The sequence below is a fragment of the Lactuca virosa genome, chromosome 8 (genome assembly GCF_052849685.1).
Source record: "Lactuca virosa cultivar CGN04683 chromosome 8, Lactuca_virosa_CGN04683_v6, whole genome shotgun sequence".
In the NCBI taxonomy this organism is placed as follows: domain Eukaryota; kingdom Viridiplantae; phylum Streptophyta; class Magnoliopsida; order Asterales; family Asteraceae; genus Lactuca; species Lactuca virosa.
Genome location: NC_136433.1, coordinates 39,298,642 through 39,309,717, shown reverse-complemented (window position 1 = coordinate 39,309,717; position 11,076 = coordinate 39,298,642). Strand labels below are relative to the sequence as shown.

Below are 11,076 nucleotides of genomic sequence, written 5' to 3'. Positions count from 1 at the left end.
AAAAATCATAACTTCCTCATACGAAGTCAGATTTGGGCGTTCTTTTTATGGACGCTCTCGGTTTAACATATTCTACGACTTTCGTTTAGATCTCTAAGGCTAAAACTCGCTCTATCGTAAATTCACTATTTACGCTTCCCGGTATCGTGCCGGTTCTGTCGCGAAACTTCGACGGGTCATAACTTCTTCGTTATAACTCGGATTTCGGCGTTCTTTATATCCCCGAAATCCTTGTTTCGACTACTACAACTTTATGTAAAGATATCGGGTTTATCTCACACTTTAATTTTGACGCTTATTTTTATCATTTATTTATTACACATTTATAAATAAGTAATAAGCACACAAATACACATAATTCACATAATACTCAAATATTTCATCTTTATTACTTCAAAAAGAGTTACAATAGTTGACCTAGACTATTACATTGTCGAAAATGTTTAGCCCCGAAACCCGGACGTTACAATCACCCACCATCACTGCCACCATCACCTACCATCACCACCTTCGCCACCGCCACCGCCACCGCCACCACCACCCACCACCGTTGCCACCACCACCTTCACCACCATCACCTACCACCACCACCACCACCACCATCACTCACATACGACCACCGCCACCACCACTACCACCACCTACCACCTACCACCTACCATCGATACCATCACCGCGACCACCACCTCCCCCAGCACCACTACCTGCCATCGCTTACCCTCCACCGCCACCACCACTACCATTACCACCCACCATCACCATCACCACCACTACCACCCATCACCACCACTGACATGAATGCTCAATCAATAAAAAGAAAATTTACTATTTTTATAGTTTATTTAATTTATCTTTACATGTAAGATAGAAAAGGAAAATTTAAGCAAAACAGATATTCTATCATTTTACATAGATTACAATTTCATTTATTGCCAAATAATATGTGTAATTGGATTCAAATTCCCGACATATTCATTTCCAATTCAAATTCTAATTGTTTTAGAAACATTTTCCCGTCCATTCAACTAACCCATTTTGTCACATTTAATAACCACTTCTTGTTATGTAGATTAATCATGAGTAAAATGTTATAAAATGGTAGTCCAAATTAAAAGTGGAAATGTTGAAATGTAATTATATATAATTTTCATTGTTGTATAAAATAAATCGCTTTAAACGGTTAAGGGCGTCTAGACGGTTGATGACCATTCAGTGACTAAAATAAATCGGCCATGATCAAAGTTGGTTAAATTTGGGCAAAATTGATATAGATGGAGCAAAATCGATGGCAATAAAAAAACAAAATAAATTAACAAATAAAAATAAAAATTAATCTGTCGCATTTTTTCAATTAAAATATATGTAATAACATTTATTTCTATTTTAATAAAAGGGTGAGCGTTTTCCTTATGGCTCGTTGTAATTTTATGAACCTTTTTCTTTTTTGAAATTTTAATAACATTTTAAAACTTAAAACATGTAAAAAAGGTTGGTCCACTTTAATGCGTATACAACACATGGTCGCGAATCTACCAGGTACATCGTATTCCCACCACGGGCTCTAAACCCCCATCAAATATTTCACTTCCCCTACCGCCGGCCACCGTACAATACACGCCGCCTCCCTCATATCCAACCACCCGAAACGATGAGAAGAGTTTCTACACTCGCTGCCGCTTCCACTTCCCTATCCCGGGCCATCCTTGCTTCCTCAGAACACCACCACGAATATAACAAGCTTTTTCAGGCAGCATCCTTTTACGCCGCCAATACCGGCTCTTCTCGCCGGTGGTTTTCTTCATCCGTGGGATCTACGTCCCAAGGCGGTTATTCTTCGACTGCTGCTAAAGTTTTTCTGTCCTTGGGCTGTGTTGCCGCGTCCGTCGCTGCTGGGTCTTCATCAGTATTTGTGGAAGAAGAGGCGTATGCCAAGGAACCCATCAGCCCTGATCTAGTTCCAAAGGAGGTCGTGCTCTACCAATACGAATCTTGCCCTTTCTGTAACAAGGTCAAAGGTAAGACTTTCATTCTATCACCCAGATTTACATCGAGTACAGGGCAGACTAGAAGTTCCCGAAGAGGGAATGTTGTAATTAATACTAACGTGCCCTAATAACTACTTTGGTATCTTTCATGTCTGTTTTAGAAAACTTTTAGGCTTGTTTGAACTTATTTATGATGATTTGGGATGGTTAATACTTCAAAGAATGATAAATGGCTGTTACAGCCTCACTTTGATTTGTGGTTAAGGTAAATCTCATTGGTTGATCAATAACCAGATCAACCATAAAAGCTAAGATGAAGAATTAGCTCATGGAGAGAAAAAAATCACTTTCTTCATCCCCATAAGCAATTCACAGACCTGCGTAGTTGCTTGCACTTTAAAATTATTTGTGAGAGGCATCACCTGGATTTGTTACATAAGAAGCCTATATAGGGATCATACATATACATACACTAATAGAAGTGACAAAAATAAGAGATTAACAAGTTTACATGATCAGTACTCCTTCCTTAAGTTGATGCCAACTTGAGTTGATCCTTGTTCTCAATTTGATTAATCATTCCTTCCACATGAGCAAAACTGCAAACAATAAGGAGTTTATCTGGCATAAGTGAATTAGTGGGTAAATCATTAGGTGTAGGCAGAGGTCCATTGTTTCTTGAAGAAAAGAGACATGAAAAATTGGCATATTGAAGCTTTAGGTTTAGGAGGAAGGTACAATGTGTAGTCAAAGGCAACCGATCCAACTTTGGCTATTATAAGATAAAATCCATGATTTATAGCTGCTAGTTTTTGGTTTGATTTAACTCCACAAGAGATTGCTTATACCCAATCTCCCACTTCAAACATCAATACATCATATGTTGGTTTATGCTTGTATGCATTCTGGTTGATTGTGTTTTGGGCTTTATTAATTGGATAACTTACTTCAGCAATCGAACTTGTATCACATGCTTCTACCTTGCTTTCACTAGGAAGATATGGCAGATGAGTTGGGGGGGTTTTTGGCCAGAGATAACTTTGGATGGAGTGTGCTTTGTAGCAATGTGATAGGAAGGTTTTGACTTTTGAGCAACACATGCATCTTAGCGTTAAGAATCCTTTATCTCTTAAGCACTTCTTCTGACTGTTCATCAGTATGAGGTTGATATGAATTGGATGATTTATAATCTATGCCATGAAGGGCCAACAAGTCTTTCCAAAAAGGGCTAAGGAATACGTTGTCTTTAACTTAGACTATTGGATCTGAAAACCCGTATGGAGTTTGAATATGTTATCCAAAACGTGTGCTTAGATAACCATTTCAGCTGAAAGGGAGTAAGTTGATAGCTTATTTATCCAAAAGATACTTTAAGCTCTTTTAATAACAAAATGTCCATCCAAATGTACTTAGGGGTTTTTTGGGATTGCGTTTGAAAAGTGCTTATTGGTTTTTTGAAAAGCTAATAAGTCAAAAGAAGTGTTTGGCAAACTCAAAAGCACTTTTCAGAATAGCTTTTCCATAAGCTTCAAAAAGCACTTTTTAATAAGCATGTAAAACGTGGCTTTTTGAAACTGCTTATGGCTTTTCAACCAAAATAACTTCAAAAAGCATTTTTTAAGCCAAACACTTTTTAACTTATTGACTTATTGGCTTTTTCACTATAAAAGCTTATTCAAACACTTTTTAAAAAACTCCTTTTACCACCACTATAAGCAAATAAGCACTTCTATCTAAAAGCATTTTTAGAGTTCAAAAAGCACTCCCAAACACCCCCTTACTCAATTTCAGAACCGCATGTACAAATGACCAACAACTCTCTTTCATAAGTGTAGTGTACTAAGATAAATTTCATGATAACTCCTTGCTGATGAATGCACTAAAATTCCCCTTCTGCATTAGAAATGATCCGATTCTTTTCCCTTATGCATCGGCTAAGCTTATATTGTGAACGATGAGGTAAAATTAGGTAATGCACTAATGCGAGTACAGGCTGTGACTTGTGACACCCCTAGGCACATTTGCTGAGCTTAGCAAATTACTCAATAACTCAAACACAACTGTGAGGTAACTAACTAATCACAGCTGTATATTAAGATGTCATCAAAAGATACCGATTAAAACTTCCTTAGAAATGGTTTAAAGATGACCTTCATTAGATTTGGAAGGTGGAAGTAGCATTAAATTAATGATGCTAAAAGGTATCACAAGGAACTCATAGTGCCCACAATGAGTCCAAATTGCTTTTTTTTTTTTTTTTTTTTTTTTTTTTTTTTTTTAACATCTTGGCTTATATTCTTATTTGATAGTACCTCAAATTAATGGGATTTGACCATTCATTGAGTGGTCAAATCCCGTTACATATACAAGCATCAGTTTGATGTGCATTAAAATGTTTATTTGTATTTGAAGTTGCAATAATAATCAGTTTGGGAAAACTTATTGTGGTTATATTATTCCAATTAATAATTATTATGGAGGTGATGTAGTACAGTTACCTAACTATTCTTGGTTTAAGCAGTTTATGATATATTTAGTTTTGTTATTTGTTGGTTTTTCAGCATTTTTGGATTACTATGATGTGCCATACAAAGTTGTGGAGGTGAATCCACTTAGCAAGAAAGAAATCAAATGGTCTGATTACAAGAAGGTGCCTATACTCATGGTCGATGGTCAACCACTACAAGATTCATCAGGTTTTCCTTTCTTCCTTCATCATTCTCTTTTTCTTTCTTTTTATCTCAATCAATGGTGATATAATCATACAAACTAGAAGCATGAAGCATCCCTTTTCTTTTTTACATTCCATTACAAAAATTGATGTCTTTGTTTTTAATTGCAGCCATTATTGATCAGATGAGAACCAAGCTCAGTCCTGTGAAATCTACTTCAGTGGTCAATGATGATGAAGAAGAAAAGAAATGGCGTCGGTATGTCGATAATCATGTTAAACATTTTATGTTTTAACTAATATTTTTGTGACAAGATTTTATGTAATATATGTATATGTATAATGTATATGTAGGTGGGTTGATGATCATTTGGTGCATATGTTATCACCAAATATATACCGAAACACTTCTGAAGCTCTTGAATCTTTCAACTATATCACTAGCAATGGTAAGCCAGGATTATCAATATTTTGTAATAAATAATTATTACTGATATTCTGAGTAAAAAATGTATCCATTTTTCTGCAGGTAATTTCAGCTATACTGAGAAATACACAGTAAAATACGCGGGGGCTGCTGCTATGTACTTTGTGTCCAAGAAACTTAAGAAAAAATATAATATCACTGATGAAAGGACAGCTTTATATGAAGCTTGTGAAACTTGGGTTGATGCACTTGATGGCAGGGACTTTTTAGGTAAACATATTTCATATGACCCTTAATTATATTGTTATTTTATCTCTCTCAGTTTTGTTGTATGAGTATTAATGTTTGTATCTATTATTATTGTGATTGTGACAGGTGGCTTGAAGCCTAATTTGGCTGACCTGGCGGTGTTTGGGGTGCTGAGGCCTATTCGGTATCTAACATCAGGTAAAGATATGGTGGAGCACACGAGGATTGGGGAGTGGTATGCAAGAATGGAGAATGTTGTTGGTGAATCTTCGAGGGTAAAGGCGTAATTTTGTTGTTGAAGGCCAAATGGTATGCAAGAAGTGAATTAAAGTATATATACATTTTACCTTCAATCTTGATTAGATTGTGTGGAGAAATTCCAGTTAAACTGATTTTGAGATTTTGTTGCTATGAATTCATAGCATGATGTTTTATTGTATTGGTATTGTTTTGGGTAGATGATAACTGAAGCCGGATGTAGGCTGAGAGATAGAACAATAAAAAAATAGATTAACAGGGTGATGATACTTGATACCTGATACTTGATACCAATACTAATGCATCTAATCACAGACATCAAAACATTAAAAGGTAGATGTGATTGAAGGAGAGTATTAGTGGGATGGATGAATGGCTTTTGTTTGTTTTAAAGAAAGTGATAAAAATAAGACAACTTTGTTGGATCCCATTGTTTTTTTTTTTTTTCTTTTTTTTGCAATGTTTATGATGGGTTGGTGGTTACTATTTAATTTTGCACTATTATGATCCAACCATGATCGTAACATGAAGGGGTGATTGTTGGAACTTGGAAGCATTCATGGTAGGCTAGCTGAATATATTGGTTTGTTATGCATTTGAATAGAACCCTATATCGTTTGGGTGGTTTGCTTTTACTACATGAAGACAATTACAAATTAAAGGTAAAACCTGTTAATAAAGATAGTTGTGATTGTGCTTTGTTGTGAATGTTACTAGTGTTAGCCCACTTGTATAAGTGGTTCATGGCCCAACGTTTATTGTATTTATATGTGTAAATAAATATTTGGAATGAAAATAATCAAGAATTTTAGTAATTATCATGGTACCAGGGTCTCTCACTGCCAAACCTTATCCTCTATGGCAGGCGATCAACCTCTTCGACTGCACTAGGCTTTCAGAATTACCAATATCAAGTCGCACATTCCATTTGTCTTTGATATGGAACCATTGACTTATGACTCTTAGCGAGAGTTATTCTCGACTCACTGTGATTGATATTGCGTCATCAATCATATCAATGATTTATATAATGAGCCAAACTTGAAACCCACGAATTAGGAATAACAGATAAATCTATATTTGTTGGTCTCTAAATACCCTCAACAAGCAAAAAATAATCAAAGCACGAAACGTTATTTTTAGCAAACAGAGAAAGATCCCAAACAGACAAAATTCACCCTGAATTCCCGAATGAGAGACTACAAACATAATTAAAGTGAAGGTTACCCCATAAGGATCTTACAGAAGATAAATCCATATGATCCATTTTTGTTTCCTATAAAATAAAAAAAGTTCACCTTATGCTTTAAGCATAAATCCTTAACCCAAGCTAAAGAAAAAAAAAATATTTCATAATTAATTAGTGATCACGTTTACAATGAGTGAGAAGACAAACGGATAACAAACCGCGTCTCTAAACCTTTTTGTATGATAAAACTAATTCTTTTGAAGACTACATCCATGGATCCAGGAGAAAATTCATTTGAAAGCTTTTTTGTATGATAAAGTCAATTGTTTTGAAGACTACCCAAACTTTCTTCTCGTTTTGACTAAGACCTTGAACATTAAGAGAAAGAAAATTCATTTGCAAACTTCCAATACTCCATGAGACTTAATGATCTCCTCCATATTTTTCATACAACCATCTATAAAGTAACTCATCGTCTGATCAACAACAACAACTCTTCTAACATTTCCGAAAGCCAAATACATTTATGTGGCTTTTTAACCGGAGCTCCTGGCCCATTGAGAGTTCTTATCCCCAAGGTCCTTCTAATCGAGATCAACCCCTTATCCTCTTGCTAAAGGGTACAAATAACATCAATGACAACCTCTGTCGAGGAGGTAAAGAGATATCAACAACATGTTTTTTTGTCACCAAAACCACATCCCCATTTCTTTGATTTAGTCAGGAGTCACTCTCCAAAAGCTTATCTTTCATTTCATTCTCATTAACCTCTGGTAGAGTGTAACCCGTGGAAAACTAGGTTGTCAAGATGTGGATCTATTTCACAATCTCTCAAACTCTTCTTTAAAAGGTGCTAAAGAAAAATTCTTCGATAAGTATGTCTTGCCTTCGTAAACCCTTGGTCGCTTGGGCTTCAAAAAAATGACGCAAACACTCTCTTAAAAGAAAAGGACAAGAATACCCGTACATGCCTTGCACATGGGGTGTTTTAACATTGACATTTAATAGCACAGGACGGAGGAACCAAGCGTGCAACAAGCTTATAAAGGAATGATAGTCTGAGTTAAAAATATAGAGTTAGGGACTGGACAAGCAAGTTACCCCAAATCAATGGACCATTCATGTAATTTTCTCTAAAAAAAAAATTAATGAAATAAAGAGTGAAAGGCGATTTAGCTTGCGGGATAATAGAGGTGCAAGAGAAAAGAGAAAGGAATCAAGGATTCAACCAAAATTCATCTTCCCCACAAAACCACCAAAAGCAAAAGCAAGCGCCAAGCAGGCTCCCAAGTACACACAGGGAGAGAGATGTTGTTCCAGGTGGGAGGTCAAGGTAGTCGTCCCACCTTCTTCGAGATGTCCGCTGCCCAACAGCTTCCCTCCAGTCTACGGGCTGCTCTTACCTACTCCATCGGTGTATGCTCCTTCTACTTATTCCATAATTGTATTCATTCGTCATTTCAATTCTAGATTTCATCTTGTGTGTTTGTTCATTTTTTGAATCAAATGGAATGATATCAGGTTTTAGCGCTAAGAAGGCCTTTCCTCCATAAAGTCTTGGATTATGAAGACGAGTTCTTTGCTGCCCTTACTCTCATTCTAGAAACCCATAGTTTACGAACCACAGGTAGATCTCGCACTTCCTCTTCTTAATCGTGTGTATATTAGTAGATTGATTAGATATTTTGCTATGCGTTTTTATTGCACTCGTAGTACTGCAACCAAATTGAACCCTCTATCCATTGGTTGGATAAATTTCACCAATCTCATTTGAGTATGTTCATAGTTTTCAGTGAAAAAAACATTGATGAACTATTTCACGACCTTACCAGGAGAATGAACTTCTCTTTTAGTTAAAATGTGCTACATGAATTGATCATGGAGAGTCAATTTAGGAGCAGGATAGCCAGTCATAGAAATGTTAGTTTATAACAAGTGTTTAGGCTTTAGGGGGCTGTCTATAGTCTGAAGCAACCTGCTAAAAGTAAGCAAATCCATCTTTGAAAGTAGGTTCATCATAAATGTTTGATTGGAAAGGAAATCATCGTTCTTTCATATACTTTTGTTGTTGTTATATTTCAATTTCAGTATGTTCATGTGGTGCTATTGTGTTCTCCAGATGCTTCATTTGCAGAGTCTTTATATGGCCTAAGAAGGAGAGCAGTTAATATCCACATGAAAAAGGAGGACCTTCGTATAGAAACAGGAAACAGAAGTCAGCATTCTGGAATAAGAAAGCATCAAAAGCTTCTCTCAGTTGTGTTTCTGGTTGTGTTGCCATATCTCAAGTCAAAGTTGCATTCAATCTACAATAAAGAAAGAGAAGCTGCACTTCAAGCCAGTCTCTGGGGAAATGTCAATGAAACATTTGATCAAATTGAGAATTTAGGTGACATGGACACTTCATTTGCTTCAACCAGCAGTCTGGATACACATACAGAGTTGTCAGTGAGAACACAATTCAGGAAAAGAATGCATAAGATTGTTGCCACTTGTTACCCTTGGGTCCATGCTGGAAGTGAAGGTAATTAAGATATTGTTATGAGTTATGAGTTATGAATGGGTTTATAATACATAAATTTGTAAATTGTAATGGTGTAGGATTAGCATTTGCTTACCAGTTGTTATACCTATTGGATGCTACTGGATTCTACTCCCCGGGATTACATGCACTTGGACTCCATGTTTGTAGAGCTACAGGACAAGAACTGGTATACATTTTGATTTTTCAGACTCCCCTAACTTTATGATGCTTAACTACTTTGACTTAGTTGACTTTTCATGTCAAGGTAGATGGATACATCTTCAAGAATTTCCAAAATAAGAAGTAATGAACGTGAAAGACTTTGTGGGCCTCCTTGGGTAAAGGTATATATAATAATAATAATAATAATAATAATACTTGAATATATAAATTAAAGACACATTTTACATTTTGCTACAAACAAATTTGAATTTGAATTTGAATTTCAGGCAGTACAAGGAGTATTGCTGAGTTGTGGTTATGCAGTTCTTGACTATGCACAAACTGGTCTCATAGCTGCAGTATTTGGTTTTAAGGTTACTTTTTTTTATTTAATCTCTAAATGAGTTTATATAAAAGTGAAATTTTTAGAAGATGATGTATTGTGGTGTTTATACTTTATAGATGATGGAATGGTGGTACCAATCTGCTGAGGAGAGAATGTTGGCTCCTACTGTGTATCCTCCACCACCTCCTCCTCCCCCACCTAAGGTACCCTAATATCTCATTCATTCATTCATTCAACAAATTTATATAACTTAAGATTATATGCATAGTTGTATAAAATTATATATATATATTATGTGTAAGTGTAACACAGGTGGCGAAGGAGGGTATCCCACTGGCAGCTGACCGGACATTATGTCCTCTGTGTTCACAGAAGCGTGCAAATCCATCAGCAATTACGGTTTCTGGGTTTGTGTTTTGCTATGCTTGTGTATTCAAGTATGTTTCACAGGTATGAAATATGAATCCTTTTGACTATTGTATTAAACTATGTTTGACTAATCAATTGGGTCAAAGGTCAACTAAAATTTTGTTCTCTGTGTTAATTAATAGTATAACCACTGCCCGGTTACATTGGTTCCTGCATCTGTGGACCATATTAGGAGGCTCTTTCATGACTTGTAGAAGCACAACCAGATTAATGGGATTTCATTCATAAACTTCAAGTTCTGATTATGTGGAATGTGAATTCATGAGGGAATCCCTTAGATGTTGAAATAAGATGCTGTTACTTTCATTTCATTGTTATAGACCTATATGATAAGGACATATGGTGCCTCACGTTCTTTGTAAATAATGTTCATCATTCATCAAGGGTTTTAGATTAATGGTGATGATATATTCAGGAACTACTACAGTATTTATATTTGTCAATTACTGTTATAATGCAGCTATAACTTTTTTTTTATAGGAAGTTATAAGTTTTGATCATCAAAGAAGTGTGTGATTGCTCTTATGAGCTTCAACATTTTGGTTGCCATCACAACCCCAATATGTTTCTCAAATTTTTGGGTTTCTTGACCAAATTGAACTTCATCAAATTTCTAGTTCATATGTGTTTTATAAAAAATAAAAAATAAAAAAATAAATTGTTCGCTAATGTTTGAAAGTGACCAACCTGACCAATAAATAGTTTTAATGCACTTGTTTCAATATGAGCTTCATCATCATCATGTTGGCTTTCTTGACCACACACATGTTCCTCTTCAATTCAACACATTGGATTTGTTGACCAACTTGTGTTTCACATAAGTTTGTGTCAAGTGA

General features: G+C 35.7%; 2 protein-coding genes across 3 annotated transcripts; both read left to right on the top strand.

The window, feature by feature from the left end:
- Window positions 1-1,494: 1,494 nt before the first annotated feature.
- LOC145134029 (uncharacterized) lies at window positions 1,495-6,015 on the top strand. Its single transcript, XM_079068957.1, has 6 exons — window positions 1,495-2,015; window positions 4,547-4,681; window positions 4,828-4,915; window positions 5,011-5,105; window positions 5,186-5,353; window positions 5,459-6,015. Exons 1-6 carry the CDS (start codon window positions 1,649-1,651, stop codon window positions 5,617-5,619), a joined length of 1,014 nt encoding a protein of 337 aa, XP_078925083.1. The 5' UTR covers window positions 1,495-1,648; the 3' UTR covers window positions 5,620-6,015.
- A 1,941-nt stretch (window positions 6,016-7,956) lies between these two features.
- PEX12 (peroxin-12) lies at window positions 7,957-10,717 on the top strand. 2 transcript variants are annotated; one of them, XR_013716769.1, is made up of 9 exons: window positions 7,957-8,195; window positions 8,301-8,406; window positions 8,899-9,303; window positions 9,381-9,490; window positions 9,573-9,647; window positions 9,753-9,839; window positions 9,928-10,014; window positions 10,114-10,261; window positions 10,363-10,717. XR_013716769.1 is itself a non-coding variant. In XM_079063045.1 (9 exons), the coding sequence occupies exons 1-9, from the start codon at window positions 8,088-8,090 to the stop codon at window positions 10,432-10,434; spliced, it is 1,188 nt and encodes a 395-aa protein (XP_078919171.1). In that variant the 5' UTR covers window positions 7,957-8,087; the 3' UTR covers window positions 10,435-10,717. The 2 variants fall into 2 exon arrangements, 1 of the variants encoding a protein (XP_078919171.1); XM_079063045.1 differs by having other exon boundaries at window positions 10,124-10,261.
- Window positions 10,718-11,076: the final 359 nt, after the last annotated feature.